Genomic DNA, 21,128 nt, shown 5'->3' with positions numbered 1-21,128 from the left:
AGAACTAGGTGTTTTTGAATTGAGTCTTTTATGTGGTTTTCTTTGTTTCTGGAGTCACTGGATGGGCACATCTGGCAAACTACATACAGCAGCTAGTAATCAGCTGTACCCAGTGAACCATTATCAATGGATGAAGGAAATGAAAATAATCTTAATTTTTCAATTTGCAGGTAAATTTCATTGTGCCGTACACATTAGCAACAACAACAAAGCTACATTTCCATGCTAGCGGCAGTTTTAGGTGAAATGAACACAGCCATAACACAATACATACACACATCCATTAAAGTCCTGAAATGAAAAGTGGTATTTGTTATCTGATAAGTATTTTGACTCCAAGCATGTCACACTTTTTGGAGCATACACAAATCAATACATAATTTAAAACTGCCCAAAGGCTTCCCCCCCACCCCCCGAATGACACTATTTGTTGTAGAAATACAACAATACACCTTGAACTTAATTTTCACTTTCATTACATTTCAATGTAATGAATAATGGAGTGTAATTTATTAAATAAAATCTAGGTCCAAAAGGTTATCTGTCTGATCCTGCCATACTCTGTATTTTAACTAATCTCAGTTAGGATAATTCCTTCATATTATCAAGTTAATTTGGAATGTTATGGTTTTTAATCCTTTTGACAGCTTTTCTGAAGCCACTTAAAAGCCACTTACGTGATGACAACTGAATAAAGAGGAAGCTAAGGGCCCAATCCTGCTCTCACTGAGGTCAATAGGAACAGGAGCAGAATCAGGATCATAAATAGTTTATGCTTTAGTGTTTGCATTAGGCTAATTGCAAAATTATTAATTGGAAAGTCAGATCTTAACAAGAATTAGCAAAGAAAGAAAGAAAGAAAGAAAGAAAGAAAGAAAGAAAGAAAGAAAGAAAGAAAGAAAGAAAGAAAGAAAGAAAGAAAGAAAGAAGACCATCTAAATTATAAGAGTTCTGGTTGTAACACACTGGGATAGATAAACAATAAATTTCTCCAAAAGAAGTTCCATCATTTGGTTTTGCATTATCAGAATGACTATAGTTTACTTACACTTTATTTTGGGATATTTGAGTTTGTGTGTGATAGTAATGCAAGATTTCCTCGTAAAATCTGTTCAAAGCTATAATTGTTTCCACTAGTTTATTGCTGTGCTATATAACATAAGAATGTGTAGGACACATAATACATTACATGGGACATCTTCATTATAAATGAGTTGCAGAAATCAGTCCTGTATAATCATTAATCACAAAAAAGAAAGAAAAATAAGAGACTGCTTACATGTTAGTATTTGCAGTTGAGGTCAGCCATTCACCAGCCAAGCCAATAACATCCAGTCCAGTAGAGAGCTGGTTGAAAAAACGAGGATGACCTGGGAAGATGATTGAAAACAATATAGCGCATCACATGCCTTTCATTGTTATCTTTGAGAGTTCATTTTTATTTCAGCAGACACCCAAAGCCTGGCTTTATAAGACAAAATGTGTGGCACCAAGTAATACCTTTTCACAAAGTGAAAAGGTTGAATCTGTGGTTTATTCTGTTAGATGCCCCTCGAACTGCTGTAATTGAGGTGATGGTGAAGTGCAGGGGGATAACATATTTCAGCACCAGTGGTCAGCAGACTTGAGCCATATTTGCATTTAAATAGAGAAAGGAGAAGAGCTATTCAGAGTGTACCTCTTGGTCTAGATAAGCAATGGTTAGGGTCGGGAACAGGAGGCACGCGGAGCTGAACAGCCAAGAACTCTGCTCTCCCTTCTCTTGCATGAGCCTCTGCAATAAGGAAAAGTTTCACTGGGCCTGATCCTGCTTGCACGGAATGCATGATTCCCACAGACTTCAGTGGGACAGGATTGGGGCGAGGGCCCTGAAAAGTTTTGAAAGAGAACATTCAGCTAAACTAAAACGAGGGTATTGCTCTAACTGTGAATTACTTTAGAGTCAGGCAGACCGCTGTATTTTAGCTGGCCTCTCTTTGCAAAGACAGAGTGAGTCCAAATATTAGAACAAGTCTGTTCACTCCCCTAACACTAACAGGTGGTAATCTCTCCCGATCAGAAATCCTGAGCTTCTGAGGAGTACCCGGAACAGATGTATAATCCAAAGCTCTCCCACGTATTTATCAATTCAACCCCATACATCGGGGAACTATGGTAAGGTTCAATGCTGGACACCAAAAAGGGACACGGGCACCTCGAATTTGGCCCAACATTTAGCTTGAAAACAAACAAACAAACAAAAACCAAACTAAACAACCTCTGCTCCCCTAAAAACAAAAACAAAACAAAACAGTTTTTTACAAAAAGTTGAGCGAAAGAAGTATTGCCATAGGATTGTTAAACAATTTTTAAAACAAATAAATATTCCTCTGTAGTGTTTGTATCCCCAACACTCTGCAAACCCTGAAGCTGATGCAGACTATAAACTGACTATCGACTTTCATTGCCCAACCTCAATAATGCATGCATGCATCCATAAACAAATACATACAACAAACACCATTAATAAGAAAAGGAAAATAAGAACTTTAGAATCATCGCAGTTGTAATAAATGGCCAAATCCTCCTACTACAGAAATCAATTGGCAGAACTGCCAGAATCAGGCTCTACAATGTTTAATGTACTGATTTTCACACCATCCCCATTTTACAGATGGGGAACTGAGACACAGAAAAACAAAATGATTTGGCTAAGATTACACAAAAAGTTTGTGGTGGACGAGGGAATTGAACGCTGCTCCCCCAAATCCTTGGCTAACACCCTAGGCCATCCTTCCTTTTGAGGGATCCTTAATATAGATAAGAAAATTTGCTCTAGAACATTGCTAACATCCCTTTCTTGCAAATAGGATACACTGTGAACAATTGATCTGTGAGGTGCTTTAAAATAATTGATAGAATAAAGTAAAAAAGGCTCCAGAACTCTGTTGTAAATAGTCTGTTGTAGAGCATAAAGATTCCACATATTTGTGATTCACTGAGTATACAACTGTAAGATTTGTGGGGGATGGGGGGGGGGGGGAGAGGACTGTCCACTAGTTAACAACATTCCTAAACAATAGGCAACTTGCTCAACATCCATTAATTATTATAGCCTAATTAATTATTTTTACTTATACAAAATTAATTGCTCATGTATTTTACACTTTTCCTGCAAGCCCCTCTTCAGGGGATTAGATACATGCATGGGGTTCACTACTTCTTTCACTGGGCTGCATATAATGTCTACATTACATGCCCACCAGGATTTTACAGTTGTATATTAACAAGCCACATCTTTTCTAACAACATTAACCCACACAGTTTTTGCAGGGAAGTTTCACACTCTCCAGAAAACCATATGCTAAATGAATGTAAATATTTGCTTCCAGATACTGCTCTGCTGAATAGTGGTTGGGTAGAGGTTAAATAGCAGTTATATTAAAATGAATTCGCTTTTGATTTTACAAAACAATTATTCTTCTCTTGCTGTCCTGACACAGTTTGAGAAACTATTTTAATAAATCAGCGGGGTTATCTTCCGCCGATGCTTTCAGCGCGTATCCTTTCCCCCTTATGATGGATTACTTTTAAACAACAGACTAAATAAATCCCATGGACTTCAACTGGGAGTTTGGCCTGAAGAAAGTCTTTACAAGTCGGTGCCTGATCCAAACTCCACTGAAGTTAATTTATTGGAATATTTCCATTGCCTTTAACGGCTGCTGCTGGATCTGTCACCAAGCCCTAAATTTCTGATTTTAAAGTCCTTAACCTGCTGCTTCTATGAATACAGTCTGTTTGACCGTATCTGCGTCTCAAATCTCGGGAACAGGTGTCCTTTAATAACATGAATAAGAAATAGCTGCCAGCATACAGCACCAATAAACTCCCAGGTAACAAGTAGGAGGAATCAGGAGACAAGTGCTAGCTCAAGAGCATAACAACATAACCCCACTAACAGGACAATAGAGAACACAGAAAAATTAGGAAATTCAATTAAACTGCAGTAACTGTTGCTTTTGTTGAAAGAACATGCCGGCCACAGGTTAATAGGGCTTGGGAGGCTGAAATACGCCATCGCTTGTTAAAACAAGCACACGACCAAAACCCACAGTACTGCTGCTCTTGAAGAATTCAAACGGTGCAGGCTGGGCCGACAAGATTAAACTGTTGTGTTCGTGGTTTTTGTTGCTTAGTTCAAATCTATCGGTTTGTACTAGGGAGGAAGATACGATGAATAACCCCCCCCCCCCAACCCTATGTGGCTGAACCGATCCGCAAGCAGTGTTCGCAGTTTAGAAAGCATGGCTCTTAATAGCTCATCGGCAGAATTTCAGAAGGAAGATTTGAACACCCCCCCCCGCCTCTATTGTCAAACCATATGAACAATCTGGAGCGATCCTGAATAGTTGTGACAGAAGTTGTAGCCTTTCCCATCGGTCTCACGGAGTGAGCAGAATTAGCGGCAAACTGCAACCCTGGAGCAGGGGTGGGGGAAGAGGGGGTCTGCCCTGTTATTGCTCCAGGTCCTGAACTGCTATTCGGGTAACTGCCATATGCTGAGTTATTGGCAATTTAAATTTCTACCATATAGACTTAAAACGTTTCAGGCGAAACAACAGGCGGAAGATCAGTGGCTTTACTTTGGGTTTGTGGCTACAGCTCACTGAATAAGAAGGGAAGTTGTGATACAAGAATTTATTGATATGGGATTCAAAATGAGCTGGAAGTGAGAGACTCCCTGTGTGGTGAGTTGAAATCTGATTATTAACGATTCCTAGGATTTCATTAAACGTCTTGTGAACATAAAGAAGAAAAATTGCGAATTCAGTCTCATTTATACCCTCATTTCCCTAATGGCATCGCTCCCCGGAGATGCAGGCGGCTTGCGTTTCATCAAGTGAAAGAGATTACGTCTTAAAAACTTGTGTCGGGGCTCCACAAACAACCCCGGGAAATGCCCGCTTGAGCGACGGATGGGGCAGCCGCGCCTGGCACCGGTGACAAAGTCGCTTTCCGCGCGAGAGAGGGGCTGGAATGAAACTTTACAAAGTTGAGCCTCTTCCGGCGAGGTAGAGGCAGGGACCCAATCCTGCTCTGATGACTCAGGCAAGGAGCAACATTAGAGTCAACAGGCCCCTGGGCCTGAGCCAAGCCCGCAGAAACCAGCCCCTTACCGCGTTTTTCCCTTCCCCCCACTCTAGAGAGCAGGATCTCTGGGACTGTACCTGTCCTGACTCCGTACTTCAGCGTGTCCCTGCAGTCCACCAGGATCTGCTCCAGGGATTCGGGGTTGTCCGAGAGCTCCAGGTTGAAGCCCTCCATCCCTTCCAGCAGCTGGTGCGGGTGATGGAAGTCCAGGACTTTGGTGGACCTGTCGAACGTCTTCCTCACGTAGTTCAGGAGAATGTCAACCACCTCCAGCAGGAACTGCATGGTCTGCTCCTCGCCATTCTTGGCAGGCAGCAAATCTGCGGCGGGCGGGACACAAGAACTCAGCGCCTGCCTTGCAATCGGGAGACAGAATATGGACCGGCTCCCTTCGGAGCGTCATTTCCCAGGGTAGCAGCGGAATGCCCCGGCTCCCGCTCCGCCGCAGCGCGGCCGCCAGCCCAGGATTGGTGTGACAGTGTCTGGTGTCCCCTGCCAGGGCTCTGTCAGCTTCCTCCCCATTCGTCATTGGGCGGCGAGGGCACTAAACCGCAGCTTCCTGCTCGATGCTAAAAAGCGCATGTCACTGAAATCATGACACCCTACAAGCTAATCTATCGTGTTCCGAGGGAAAACATGCTCACCAACCAGCCCGAGAATTAGACGCTGCTCCCTGCACAACATTGTCTCAGTTCACTCGCTCTGTCTGGCGACAGAAACCTGTGGCTGAAGGTGCTTCTGGTTCTCCCCCCACATCACCCCATTAGGAGTAAATTAACTGCGATGCTTCCTAACCGGATAGCTATGCTGTTTTAACTAGCTTTTAAACACACATTGGTAATGAGCACTCTTCCCAAATTAAAAATAGATTTACTGTAAGTATTCATGGGATAATGGAACAATAAAATATAAGACCAGCACTCTGCCTATCCTCTCTCGCCTGCAGCAGATTGTCAGAAGAGACCAGTTTATGCATCAAAACGTAATCACAGCACTCTGACACAAACACACCCCTGTTAAGCATACTTTGTACTGGAAAGAATTTAGCGTTTTTAGTGGCCGATTTAAAATGAAAAAAATGCGTGTAACTGATTGTGGGGCAAATGCTTAGATGGTGCAATTGGCCTAACTCCACTGAAGTCACTGAATTAGCTGAGCCGATTTACGCCAGTTGAGGATCTCGCCCAAAGTATTTTAAATACATATAAGTACGTATATATTGATATTATACATGTTATCTACATCTACAGGGTGTTACTCTGACAGCAAAATTCTCAGGGAAAAAAAGATACTCATTATTAAAAAGCAAAATCTGCAGCTAGATGAAATGCCAGAAAGACAGACGATAAAAACACTGCTGAGATTAAGCAGCCAATTGTTCTAAGGATCACTTACCTCTAGCAAATAAATTGGAGAAGTCTGTCTCGGCCCGCCTGAACCTGGCTTCCCTCTCGCTGTTCTCACAAGCCAGCAAGTTCTTGGAAGACTGCCTTTCCTTGAGAGAGCTCACAATCCGGCTCTTATCTTCCAGGCTGTTGTTCCTTTGCAAGAACCCTACATTATTATTACAAGATCCACAGGTCAGAGTATTCTCACTTCCAAGCATGTTTATAAACGCTTAAAGCTGCTCACTAGACAACAGTTCAAAGTGGGGTTTATTCTGTATCTACCTAATGAGGTCAGGAAGAAGAGTATTTATAGGGATTATTTGCCTCGAGGAGGGTGAGCTCCAAATGACATCGACTACAGAAACCCAGCCATGCAAAAAACGAATTTTCGTCATTTAGTGCAGTGGTAAATTCTTATTAAGTCGATCAGACAGATTCCACTTCAGTAATCAGCCACGGGAAGAGGGTTCAGGATAAGTCAATGCCATTGCAGCCTGCAGGCGAAGTTTATGGGCCTAGCAGACAGGAAGGGGCAGTGATGTGTGATTAAAATCAGGGCCACTTTCAGTTTTCCTCCTAGTGTTGCCATCACGCTAAGGAAGCATGTTAGTAACTGGCTAACCTGGGAGATTGTCCAGTTCTAAAGATACAGGCACTAAGCTCAGCGAGAGTTCTCTCCCTATTAGTGATGATAAATTAATATCAGTAAAAAGTGAGGAGGTGCTGATTTTCAGGTAAAAAAATATTTCTGTGTTTTTAACCATTTCCTCCTGGCCTCAGAAAATCTGCTATTATCAGAGATACAGTTCTAACACACAAGATTATATAGAAATAATCATTATGACAATATTTTTAGGCGCTGAAGTACTTCGGCGATGGGCTCCATACAATATCCTAATAGAAAACAACAATATTCTCCGTGCACAAAGTAGAAATGAAACAATAATTATATTTGCCATTCAATCCACACTAGCTAAACAAAGTAAACCAGCTAAACCTGTCTCCTTGTGTTAACGAAGTAAATGGATTTTTATTTCCCATCTGGCAACATTGCTTTTATTGGAGACCTTAGAGAAACGTCTTTAGACATGATCAACTCTTCAGCCTCTGTAGCCACTTAACATCAAACGGTGCCATAGTTTTGTTTTAGTTTGAGAATGGCACATTCTGTGGTAATTCGACATTATGAAAGGGATACTGATAAAGTAAACATTTAACTAGAACTGCAATCATCTGTCATCCAAAGGTTCCCACTGACCCACCAGCCTCTGGAGCCTTAGCACTTGAAAAAAACCCTTTACCATCAAATTTGAATCCATCAAAACCAATCACACTTCGTGTTACCAGTTAAGGAGATCGACTGCGTGTAGGAAAAGCCAACACTGTAACTAGAAAAGGAGTACTTGTGGCACCTTAGAGACTAATAAATCTCTAAGGTGCCACAAGTACTCATTTTCTTTTTGCGGATACAGACTAACACGGCTGCTACTCTGAAACACTGTAACTGTTTTCCTTGTTCCGTTCTGTCCATTTCCCTTGGCTGGCTTTCTAGACTCTGGGCTCTCAGCAACCAGTATACTAACTAGCTAGAGGTTTATTCTCTCATAGGTAAATGCTACGGGGGGCTGACGATTGAAATAGCCTTCATGATTTTAGACTTTTGCAAACTGAAAATTGCAGATACATCTTGAATATGGGGGGGTGGGGAGGGGGAGATTCTGCTCTCAATTACTGCGCAGTAAATCCGCAGGCTCTGGAGTTCCTTTTACAGATTGGCTCAGTAGACTTGGAGCGCAAAATGCAAAGAAGAGGGAGTGATAGCCTTTTTTATTTAAATTGAATTGAATGATTCTGTATTAAACCACAATGGATTTAGCTCCTGTTGCTACAGTTTTAATCTCAACAGAGTGAAAAATCACCTCTGCTGCTTTGTTATGTATATGAAATAGCATACGGGTCAGAGTTTACCATAAAACTAGATAACACGATGATAACTAGATGAACTAATTGGCTACAGAGTAATACCTGTGGAACAGTTAAACTGAGCCACTAGCTGAAAATTGATGGTCTTGGAAGTTCTTCGTTTCAGTTTCAAACGTAGAGAAGAAATTTGTCGCATAAGACCAACACTAAAAGGTGGATGCAGGACAACAAACCCTCACTGCACGAGTCACTTAATCACCTAAACAGCCAAATGAAATCAACAGGATTACCCCCATAATTGAGGATTACTATCCCATGGTTTACAAGGATGGCCCCAGATAGTCATTGTACTCTGGACCACCACTTGATGATCACCTCCACCTGCTCTAGCTTGTAGTTCTCATCCTCTCACCTCTACCTCATGCATTTAAGAGCATGAGCCTCCAATCCGGAAACTTCAGAAAAATTAAAGGGCGTCTAGGATCTAGTGCATGGTAAGGGGAGCTGTTCAGGTATTAAAAATAAATGATTTCTTACCAACAAACAAAAGACAAACGAACAACCCACCTAACTGCTGTAACCTTATGAGTAAATGATCCTCGAATAAAGAGAAACAGGCTGTAGCATAACAAAGTAGGCATGTGCTATACCGGGTGTATGGTCTGCCTCAGGAAGCATATTATTTTCCATATAAACAAGAAGACATTTTCTTGAGATATTCAGTGCAAGAAGTTCTGTAAAAAGGACAACTGCTCTGAAAAATAATAATACAGCGATTCCTCATTGTTGCATACCCCTTATGGCGTTCATATTATAGAGTGAAAATAAACATATATTTAAAATATTTCCAATACTAAGCTGAGGGGCAGATCTTGAATTACAGACAAGATGACAACTACCTCCCGAGAGGCAGAAGATTGTATTTAAGATGGTTGGAGAAGTTGTCTAGATGCTAAAGGGATTGGTATAGCTGGCAACTGCTTGGTTGCCTCTCCTTGGCGGTCGCAGTGTTTCACTGCTCAGATTGATCCCCTTACCGAGGAGACGGAACCAGAGTCCTTGTCCAAATTAAAAGACAGCAATATTTCCTTTGACATAAATAAGAAAGTTCCCCCAAAACCCCGGTCTATGTTGTTATCTAACTAATCTAAAGTGAATAAAGGCAAATGAGGTTAATTCCAGAACAAAGCAATTGAACTATTAATAGTAAGCTTCAGAGGGGTAGCCGGGTTAGTCTGGATCTGTAAAAGCGGCAAAGAGTCCTGTGGCACCTTATAGACTAACAGACATATTGGAGCATGAGCTTTTCTGGGTCCGCCGAAGTGGGTATTCACCCACGAAGGCTCATGCTCCAATACCTCTGTTAGTCTATAAGGTGCCACAGGACTCTCTGCCGCTATTAATAGTAAGTGACAGCTTCACTTGAGCGCACACCCCTAATGTAAGGACTTTTATCAGTCTTGATTCCCATTTAGCAGAGAGAATCTAGCAGCGCTGGTTAACGTTACAAGTCACTGAGAACACGGTTGTACCCCCAGACGTGAGACTCATGCTCCGAGATGGGTTTATATAACTACTTAGTAGCCAACTTGGGGGCCTCCTCTTGTATTTTTTGCTCATCCAAAGCGTCCAGAGAAATCAATGGACATTTTGCGTGACTCAGGCTCAGGACTGTGAGTTGGCGCATTTCCACCTATGTATAGACTCACATGGGATAGGACCACCTGGCCTTATTGAGAACCTACAAGAGAAAAGGCTGGTTTGAGGGCCTACATACCACAGGACTGAATTTAGGGGCTGTTGCTGCTTTAACTTTATTTGCCTACAGGTATACCTGTGTACGTTGTGGAGCTCTCCTCGACCACAATATTATTTTAATGGAACTTGGTGAATTTATAACATAAGGGAAACCAAAGTGGTTAAAAGCTGCACCAATAACAGAATGGTCTACTGCTTTCTGATTGGCCGACAACAGCGCAACAATTTCTCTTCCCGCCTACTTTTTTCCCCTGGGCATCTTCTAGGAACTGGTGATTTATAAACGCCTAACTAGCTCATTGGAAAGCAGAAAAGAGTAGCCATGCTAGGGCTTTACTTGGAGGCTGTTTCTGTGCCTGAGGGTAAACACATGAATAGATCAAAACGTTAAAATATCTGTATCCCACTTATGAATTTAAATTAAGAATTATGTTGGAGAGACAGTGGAAGCAGCGGACAATAAATAACTGTCCATGCAATTTGTCGTCTGAGAAGACGAAAGCCCTTATTAGCACCTGCTACACTCAGACATTAAACTGCAAGTTATTTTCATAGCTTTGCATGGGCAGCATTTTTAAAAGCTACTTTTCTCAGGAATGTACCAGAAGGGTCAGAACTAGAGTCCTGAATCTCAGGCTTAATAACAAATAAAATGGATAAGAAACAATAGCATTTGCACTCTAAAGGGGGAATGGATAGTGTGCGTAAAACCGTCTTTTATACAACTTACACTGCAGATCAAATAGACTTCAGAAGGAGGGATATAATCCAGATTTCCCAATTCCCAGTTCAGTGCTTTAACCACAACATCACAGTCCCTCCATACACACATAAATCTTTTGTACTAGATGCATCATAAACCTGTATCTCCCTGGGGTGTTAATTGCTAAAGCGCCTGGATGAGTCATGAGCAAAAGTCTCACGGACTTTCAGTAAGACTTATGCTCTAACTCACTTAGGCGCCTTCGAAATTCCCCCCGTGCCGTGTTACTTGCTGTTCTGTAGAGTATCATCATCAGCCGTGAAAGCAGACTGGGCCCCATCGCCCTACGCGGACGCGTAGTCCCACTGATCTCAATGGGAGTAAAATCAAGTGTTTGTCGAATGGGGTCCCGTCAGCAATGATAGCAGTCTGGAGCGGACACTTTTTTGAGTGGGTCATAATGAAAGATTATAAACAAACTACACCCATAGTGAAAACCTTGACCACGGCCAGCAAACTTGGCTTTCAATGAAAATCAATCAAGCCATTTAAAATACATTTGCTTATAAAAAGGTATTTCCCCCTTCCGACTGTGGCTTTTAATTAGATAAGAGGGCAGACAGACATATTTAAGGGAAGATATGCCGCATACATTTTGGACAAGTAGTTGGTAAAAATTTAAAATACACGATATACAAAAACATTGTTATCCATTGCGCACGTGTTTGCTTTTGCTTTGAACCATGTTTTGAATCTCATTTAAAGTTTGCGTTCAAAATTAATGGTTTTCAAGAAACAGCAGTTCTCCCTGACAGACAGGAGCGACTAATGTCCGGTTTACTGTAAAACTCTGTAATTCCATGATATGTAAGCTCTGAAACAATATTGTGTAGAATTAAGAGGAATCGACTGTAAATATTCAAATGTCATATTTCTAAATAGCCGTAATTAAAAAATGGTATTTGGCAGCATTCAGCTTTTACGCTATTTAGTTTCCAAGGGTAACTTTTTATTCCTATGCTTGAGCTATATAGCAGTGTGATTAATTGTGTGTGTGTACTTATACAAGTGCTGAGTAAAATAAATCACTGTATTAGATGAATTACCGTGTATTATCACTATTACCGAGTGTATCATTTTACTATAAAGCAGAAAAGAGTAATAAAATAAATAGTACTGAAAATAAAAGTAAGCCTTCATGCAATACAGTGTCCTTTCAATCCTTGTTTGTTTGCTTGCTTGGAAACCAGATGGTTATTTGTTTGAATCCCCCCCAACAGTCCTTTTCCTTCTTCAGATCCAACATGGTGGGATTGTTCATTTTCAGTTTATTTTATTTAACACCTGCACTGTGTGGTGCTGTGATGTCCCTTCATAACCCTGGTAGTCTAGCAACACAGAACAAACCCAGCGGTGCGTTACTTTATCAGTTCTGCTTGCCGTACTAAATTAAAACGATGATGAAAAAGCCCATAGCTCCAGACACTGAAGGGACCCGTAGGGGAACGGTCCATTAAACCCAGATCAGGGGCTATTTATAGAACTAAGCTGCTACCCGTTAATAGCACCATTGGGTTCCAATGCAACTTCTTAATAGACCGAGGGCTAAAAAAATTGCAACCTACAATTTCCTGAATCCAAACTTCCATGTAACAAAGCATCTAGCGAATGAGCTTTGATTAGGGAAAAGGGAGTTTAAATAGTTCTTTGCATTGATAAAACGCTCTCACCGCCCATTTCACACACACTAAAATGGTCCTCTTACTAAAAGGTAATTGAGAATGGGGAGAAAATAATTCCTATTCATAACGGGGGAAATGCTGCGTAAAAGGAATGATCGTTTGGCATCAGATAATAAAGATCAGACTCTTTGTCTTCAAAAGGGAAGGCGCGGTGAAGAAATCTGGAGAGGCGAAGACAGCTTGTTATCTGTAAATGAATCTCTTGCTGTAACGTTGCAATCTGATTGTATATTTGTTTCCTTTCCTTCATTTAATCGGCCTGCACGCTGACTGGCTGCCAGCACTATCTCCCAAACACAGCGCTCTGACGAATTGCTGTTTAATAAGGCTCTCGTTAATCTCTCCCCCCACCTCCACCCCAGGAGATTCTATTTTCCGGCCTGATAAGGTTGAAAATTTTCAGACAGTGAGATGTGGCAAAGACCTTGCTCGTTTCTCACAGCCGCCCTTCTGGCCGCTCCCTCAGTCTCATTAAGCTTCCACCAGTTCTGCGCCAGCCCCTGCCACTTTCGCCTCCCCTTAGCCCTCTCCCCAGCTCAGAGGAGCTGTGTCATCAGACAGGAGACCATGGTGAGCTACAATGCTCCTCAAAGCTCTTCTCATAAAGAAGCAGCATAGAGACAACGCTTCGTTTTTAGCAGGTCAAATAGTGCTGGAATGGGTTACCACCCGCCACAGCCCCACACAGACTCGGTCACTTTCTCCCAAGCTCAGTGCTTGAAAAAATGCTTTTAAATGTGGCTCAGAAAACCTCCGGGAAGAAAAGCTGCGTAAAGCGGCGCTCTGAGCCACAGACCTGCTCCCGGGGACGTCGATGGGAGCGCTCCGATTGACTTCAACTGGAGCAGGTTCGAGCACAAGGGGGTCGGGTGAAATGAACCAGGGATTTCATTGTGTCTAGACCGAGTTAGGGCGGTGCTGCGCCTCCAAGCCCTGCGCTGCCCTTGCTCTTTTCTGACAGCAGAGGGCGGAAGAGTCCGCAAAGAGCGGCGCTCACGCAGCCTCCCACAAATTACTAAAAGGAGGTTAGGGGCTTAATTGGGGCTCACTGGGAGGAGGCACATCTCTTCTCATTTTGTTCCCTTTTCTGAGTTATCTTAATACAAAGAGATGGCTTACTAAAGCTTCCCTCTCTCAGCCTTGCTTCATACCAGGAGAGAGCGCTCTGTTTGGCAACAAGAAACTCCCAGGCATGGAGGGGCTCAAAGACAGAAGAAGGGTCACAAATGCACATTGCGAACTATGGACAGCCTCTTTGCACTTACCACATATTTTGAGACCAATTTTTCTGGTACATCCATGAGCCACATCACACCAGGTGTCGTAAGCTAAAACAAAAGACAGATTCACATAATACAGAAGCCAGGCACTAGGGGCGAAGATCCAGACACTTCCATGTGGGGGGCATCTGCTGTTAAATTGTAATAAAATACCCCCAAACCAATACAATATACACTCCGCCTCTTGCCTATCTCCTCCTCCCTTTCCACCCTCATCCTCACTGCCCTATGAGGAGGTATACAGATAATTTCAGAGATCACCATTTTAAAAGGGCTCCAAGCGCCTAGTCTGTGTTGGACCAGCGTCTGGAGTCACCCGGGGCAGAGACGACTCTGTCTTCAAATCAGCAGCACCATCGAGATGTCACACCAGCCCATCAAGAAAGAAAGAAAAGGCATCTGGGACCTTAATAGCTAATAATTTATTGGCAGGCCTCCAACAAAATGGCAGCTTAAAATAAACTGGCATGAAATGGGGTCCTGGAAGAGTTCAGGAATTAATTGGGTGAAAAATAGTATTTGACTACATGATCGGACTTGCATGAATAAGCTTCAGCCGGACTGACAGTGGGCAGCACATTAGTGCGTCTCACGTCTTCTCCCTACTTCTGCTCCCCACTTTCCAGCCGTCCCTTCATTCAACCCCACCCCCGGGCTGTGCTTTCAGACAGTGCACTGCCGGCAGGGTTCACCGCTGAACTGGGGATGGGCGTGTGGGTGTGGGCGGAGAGGGAGGAGGACAGAAGAAGCAATCGTTGACATAATCACAATTCTCTTTGCCTGGCGTTTGCCGCGTGTGTGTGTGCGGTTTGAATTGCCGACATTCAGCTACCAGGAGGTTACTGTCCCCCTACAGTGCCAGGCAGCTACACCGCGTAAGTAGCGGGTATATTTCCACGGTACCATACGCAGCCCCTCTCCAGTTGCCTCGATCTGTTTCCTCGCAGGGCACGCTCCTGTGGTCACCTGAGCTAACGTGAAGCAAGTAAGGGGCTTGGGGTGAAAAGATCAGGCAAGCTAGCCCCTCGGAAAACAACGCCGGGAGGGGAACGGAGGAAAAACAAAACCAGGCAACGAGTGAAAGAAGGGCGAGAGGGGGATAGAGAAGAACGGAGGAGGGAAAGAACGGGCCCAGTCTTTCCCCTAACAAACCTCCCCGCGCAGAGCGCCGGCTGGGCGGCGAAGCCGCGGCAGGGCGTGGGCCCCGATGGGCTCCGGGTTACTTGGCGCCGGTCCGTAACCGGACTGAGCAGTCGAGGTATAACACGTGCCCCACAGCCAGGGCGAGTCCTGTGCAGTGAGGGACCGCACCCCGCCGCCTGCCCTGGCTCACGCGCCCCGCCCAGGCTGTGGGGCCGGGCTCGGAGCTGGGCCCCTGGGATCCCCCGCTACTCGCCGCGGAAGCCGGGGGAGCCCGGGGCATTGGGCCCGCTCTGTCCCGCCGCTCACAAGCCGCTGGCGGACAAGGCAAGCGCCGGGCCTCTGGTGATGGAGCCAGGCCACCGCCGGAGGTAGGGCCCGGCCGGCTGGGGCAGGCGGGGCCACCCCCTTGGGCACGGCGAGCCCAGCGCCCTGGAGAGAGGTCCGGAGCGTGAGCCCGCCCAGCTGCCGCTCAGCGTCCGGCCACAGGCGGGACCGGCTTTGCCGCCTCTGGTCTCCCGCCGCCCGGGCCCGCGCGGCTCCCTGCCTGTAGGGGGCGGCAGGGCGCGACGGGCTGGAGAGGAGGAGCCAGAGCCCTGGCCCGGGGCTGGCTGGAGAATAGACAGGGGAGGTCACCCCAGGGAAAGGGCGGGAGCGGGAGCTTCAGAAGGGCAAGGGGGCTTGGGGAACCCGGGGCGGCTGGAGGGGCCCGGGGAGAGAGGCCGAGAATAGCCGGGGCTGCGGAGCGGGCAGGAGCGAGCGGGAGAGGAGGGGCTGGGCAGAGGCAGCGGCGGGGAACAGACTGGGCAGGACCAGAGCCGAGGCTCAGGACCGCAAGGCAGGAGGTGGCGGGCGAGGGGACCTCAGCCGAAGGGGTGGAGACTGGCTTGGCCAGGAGGGAAGAGGTGCGGGGGCTGGAGGGGTCAGAGGCGGACCCAGGGGGGCAGGAGAGGAGAGAGTGACAGCCTGGAAAAAGAGCTCGGACACTTCAAGCAGCCGAAGGCATTTAAGGGCTAGAATAAGATGGAGCCTGACAGCAAGACCATGGCCAAAGGGAGCCAGGGGCAGAAGCACTTAGTCCGGGAACATGGCAGCCCTCCCCAGTCAACGCCCAGGCGGCCAAGAAAACAGCAGGGCGGGAAACAGCTCGTGTGGATGAGGGAGCTCTGCACTCCTGGGCTATTTCTAGCCCACGGATTTGGTTAGATAGAGAATTTCGTTAAGTGCCCCTCTGGGTGATTTTTTTTTAAAGTTTAAACCCTATCAGATTGTCCCCTAACCATTTTTTGCTAATCCATCGTAGATACAGAGAGAAAATGGGATTTTGTATTGCTGGCAGACATAGTTATTTCTTCCTAAAACTGAATTTCTGATTAATCCGATTTTAGTCCTGACATCTCAGCAAAAGACAACGCCCTCCCGCCCAACAACTCAAACCTCACACAAACGAACTGTTTTCCAGTGGGGTTTTTGCATGGTGGGTGTCCCCCGCCCATTCTTTCCAGTTGCAGAATAATCACAATAATGACACTAATGTTCATGCCTCATAGCCCAGGCAGCCCTTTCAGGGTAAAAGCTATTCCCCGCGTTACTGTGCCTGTCAAGCTTTTATTTCTTACTATTCCCCCCTCTTTGTCTCCGGTGATTATGTCATCGAGCCCCCCCCCTTCTTTTGGTAGTTGATTGTCTGAATTGTCTAGGCAGAGCGAAAAAACGATTCTCCCTCCACCTGCACCAGATCTGCTTCCCACTCACACCTCAATAATTCAAGGCAAATTCGGAGCAATTAGGGATACAGAGCTCTGAAAAGCTACAATTAGCATCGAAATTTCAGTTGATTATAGGCCTCAATGTAAGCAAAAAGGAAGCCATAGCATTAGCAGTATAAAATGCAAGTCTGGAACACACTTCACACGCAGGGTCTTGTTTCACCCTCTAACCAAGTCAGTTCCCTCCACCCCTTAAAAAAAAATCTTGACTTTCTAGCCATCTGGGGAGTTAGTTTATTTTCTAAATCTCCCAAAATGTGCCTGTAAAACCAAACGCTACTGGAGCTGAGGCTTTTCGGCATCCTTAGAAAATTAGTGAAAAATCTAAGGAGCAGCCTCTGATTTTAAACCACCAGAAAGATGGGATCTTTCTACAGAGCAATTTCCACACCTAATTTAAGGGCATGGAACAAGGATTTCCAGCTTTGTCGTTTTGTGGCGAATTTGGTCTCACCGAAATGCCATGCTAAAATGATAAAGCATCCAACAGGTTTAAAACGAGGAGAAAGACTAAAACCTACTTGTGGGTCGTAAATTAGTGGGGTTGGAGTCCTGATTGGCGTTGGAGGAGGATGGAGCAGAGGATGCCATCACTTCAGAAAGTCAAAGTCGTTTGGTCCAGTATTTTCCTCCAATATTTCTCTGGTGGATGGACAGTAAAGAATTTACTGGAAGGAAAGAAAAGGCGGCTTTAGAGATCTGGTCTCCTGAAAGGATGAAACGCGAGTCCTGTCTAGATTAACTAGTCAGGGTATGATTCTGCAGCCAACAATAAGCAATTAAACTCCTCGCGAAGTGACAGTGTCTGGGAAAGCCTGCACAAAGGGTTGCATCTCGAGTAGAAGAGTCCTTATCACGACGTTTCTTAGCCAGGCAAAAATATTCAAACACAAAGCGATGAAAAGGAAAGCTCAGGGAAGGCGTGCCGCGGACACTTATTTAGTTTAAGGTAGCTAACATGGAAACATGACAATTAGAAAATTCTTCCATAGACTGAAGAGCCAAATCGTTTCTTTGCTGGATGTTGGAGCGCTATATCCTGTGCGGAATGATGGATTTAGCAGACCATGAAGTCTATCGCAATTATATCAATGGCCACTGAAGAGGGCAATTATGGCTCATGTCAAATTGAAACCAACTTATAAAACAGGCTTTTAAATTATCAGTCAAAATGACCTACAATCACAACAGAATTCTTGCTGCGATTCTGTGTTTTATCGTCTAGTCCCTGAAATATTAATCAGATTAAATACGAAAGTATTCAGGAAGGATTGATATATAAATCTTCAGATCTGTCGCCGGTAACAAAGGCACATTTTCTTTTTTGCCTTTGTACGCGTATGTGTGTTATATGCATGTATTCATGTGTGTGCATAGATGCACGTTCAACGTGCACACGACTGAACCATGCCATTCACATTTAAACTTTGGCATATGCTATCAGGGGGTACGTAGCTGAAAAAGGTGATCATAGTAAGATCCACCTCTTATGGACTAACCCTTGTTCCCAGCCAGCTGTTAAGTTCTTTACAGGCGGACATTGCATTCCAATAACCAGTTTTGGTTCGCTGATCGAGAACCTCCGGTCAATGCCTCGCTTTTCTGATGGTCCCCACCCATGGCTGGGTCTGATTTATTTTATCCAGAAAAATCAAGAAAGAAAATCAAGGTCCAGTAAATTAAGAAGCCCCCTCCTCCGAAGCCAATAATAAAAAAATTCATTTTCACTGCGCGGATTAAAACCAGCGTGTAAATACAACGGGCCAGTGATTTCAATGGTAAACGGGTAAATTATTTAAAAAAACCCACAACCAACCAAGATGTAAATAGACATCCTAAAGCAGAGGGACTCACTGGACAATGCCTGGAAGTGAAGTAACAGGTTAGCCCAACAGTCTACCACACCGGTTGTCTCAAAATGCATATTATTTCTCCCTGGACAGGGCAGCCACACAAAAATGGTTTTGGGAAAAGCCCCCTGTTCCGAAAGAGCCTCCTGAAGGCTTGAATAATACAATCTAGTGAGGAGAGTTAAAAGGAGACTTACCGCGGAGGAGAGCGAACCCACCCTTACTCCAAGTGTCCAAAAAGCCAGGGGATTCTAACCTTGGGAGGGAGTCGCCGCTTATAAACTCCGCGAGAAACGACGTCGGAATACCAATCGCGCCTCGGAATTTAATTCGCGATGACCTTTTTCCACAAGTACTTGGATTTGCTTTTTTTAAAGCGTGAATCGCCGGGTGATCTGCTCCGACGCAGGCATGAGTCACACCGCTTCCACCACCTCCTCTTCTTCAATATGGAAGGCAAGCAGGCAGGCTGGGGGGAGATCGACCAGGTCAGTTTGCTGGGTCGGAAATCACGCGCCCAAGTGTTGCCTTCCCAGGCTAATGTGACTTATTTGCAGGTGTTTTGGTCGCCTCGGGGTTTTATAGCTCGCTTATGAATCCAGATCACGAAGATGCACCCAGAAAGGCTGAACCTATGAGTAATACAGTACGTACTCAACACGCTCTGTTTTCAGAGAAGGGCAGGGGGGCTAGTAGGAAAGACACTTCCGCTCGGCGATGTGCATCTTTTAAAATACCTATTGAGTCCTTTCTGAGCCCGAGAGGGTTATCTCCAACACAACAAAAACGTTCATTATATAAACACGAAGCAATCGTGACTGCCAACAAACAGTCGATTTTAAAAAAAAATCATCTCTTTAAAAGAAAGCTATTTGATCTCAACTTTAGCTGCCTTTCAGTCTCTTTTGTTCTAACTCATATCACACTGTACTACCATATAAAACACGTTATCTCAGGAATAATTTCAGGCAGTGTCTTTGTTAAATGGGGCTTAGCAAAAATACCCCCCACTCTTCACTGTGATCAGAATATTATACCCCATTCATTTTTTCTTCTTTAGGACCCCCCAAGCTATGAGTAATTATTTTTGTGAGTCTCCACCAGAGGGCGTCAAAGATCCAGACGGATGAATCTTTTGGTCTTTACCATGGCTACAAGGAACACCTGTTTTTTTATGACTTAGTTTAAATGTTTTAATTAGATCCAGGACTTACCACCAACCTCCTCTTGCTAAAAATAAATACACTCAGAAAACCTTTTTGTTTTTAGCCTCTAAAACTCAGAAGAGCATTACATTTTAAAGGAGATGTTTTGCTAGCAATTTCCAATGAGGACTGAAGTATTAGGTTTCAAATTGTTGAAGTAACTAGACATATGAATCAATACGAATGTCTCTAAAGAAGACAGGTACATGATTTGCAGGAATGTGCAATGACTGAAAAAGAAACGTCTTATGGAGGTCAAAGAAGTGTTCGTCAGTCAGAAATGTTAGCAGCATAACAGGTTCAGACGTGTCCTTTCTGAAGGACTTGGTAGTTGGAAGAATGAAAAAAACACCTTAAAATCTCCATTCAAACTACCGAATGACAGCACTAAATGCCCAGAACTATCGCTCCGCCGTGAAGACGCGCTGTCTAGGAAATGGACACACAACTAAAATACTCTGAATAAAAAAAAGCATCTTTTAAATATACTTTGAAAGGATCTAATAGCTCCAGCTATTCTCGGGAAAACTATTAAAAGGATGTTTCAGCTAATGAGACAGAACGTTTGCTCATTACAGAGAATGAGACAGAATAATGCAATTATAGTTAATTGTCTATATAATTGTAAATAAATATATTTGCTTTTAGAAAATTAATACAAAATATGGCAATGGGTGCATTTACTCTTCTAGATCTTGAAACTTTTCAAGCTGTGCCTTCGGGTAAAAGAGAATATCTACACGTCGAGGCTCAAGAAAAACTCGAACTCGTTAGTGGGAAGTCAAACTATTAGAACCCAAAGTGCTGTCAGTGGCAAGCTGAAGACAGAGTTGTTTCAGCGTCTGAAACAACAAATCATTAAATGGCACGAACGTCCGCCAGGCTGAGTTCTGAAAAGTGCTGTTTAGAATTGCAAGGCAAACGGACCAAACTTTGCATGTTTTAGTCGACGTTTAGCAAGCACCCTGTTTCCAACCGAAAAGGTAATGCGAGAATAATGGCAACCCAGTAGACAGCAGAACATTCCTGCATAGGCTATAGAGTAAGAAAATTGCATTCACCCCTACACGCTCATTTAGCTGTCAAAACCCCCGCGCTGGTTTCAGCACCTCGGACAGCAATCATGTAACGATAAGGGAGTTCGATGCCGGTGCCTTCTGTGAATTAGCACTTTGAAGGGCAGGCGACGATTCTACCTCACGCCTCTTCCTTAGAGGGTTTTGTACGTACATGCAAA

General features: G+C 44.2%; 1 protein-coding gene across 2 annotated transcripts in view; it reads right to left on the bottom strand.

The window, feature by feature from the left end:
* GAD1 (glutamate decarboxylase 1) overlaps positions 1-19,248 on the bottom strand; it is a 46,947-nt gene extending 27,699 nt beyond the window's left edge. The window contains exons 1-6 of one of the 2 annotated variants that reach the window (XM_073305805.2): positions 18,884-19,248; positions 17,358-17,504; positions 13,913-13,975; positions 6,529-6,687; positions 5,211-5,453; positions 1,280-1,370 (exon numbers count right to left, since the gene is read on the bottom strand). In XM_073305805.2, the coding sequence (XP_073161906.1) occupies positions 1,280-1,370; positions 5,211-5,453; positions 6,529-6,687; positions 13,913-13,975; positions 17,358-17,427 (626 nt within the window). In that variant the 5' untranslated portion in view covers positions 17,428-17,504; positions 18,884-19,248. The remainder of the gene's footprint in view (positions 1-1,279; positions 1,371-5,210; positions 5,454-6,528; positions 6,688-13,912; positions 13,976-17,357; positions 17,505-18,883) is intronic. The other variant, XM_073305806.2, reaches the window with a different exon arrangement.
* Between the last annotated feature and the right edge of the window lie 1,880 nt (positions 19,249-21,128).

Source organism: Lepidochelys kempii, chromosome 11 (assembly GCF_965140285.1).
Source record: "Lepidochelys kempii isolate rLepKem1 chromosome 11, rLepKem1.hap1, whole genome shotgun sequence".
NCBI classification, from domain to species: domain Eukaryota; kingdom Metazoa; phylum Chordata; order Testudines; family Cheloniidae; genus Lepidochelys; species Lepidochelys kempii.
The sequence above is the reverse complement of the archived record's forward strand: the minus strand, read 5'-3'. Positions and strand labels throughout refer to the sequence as shown.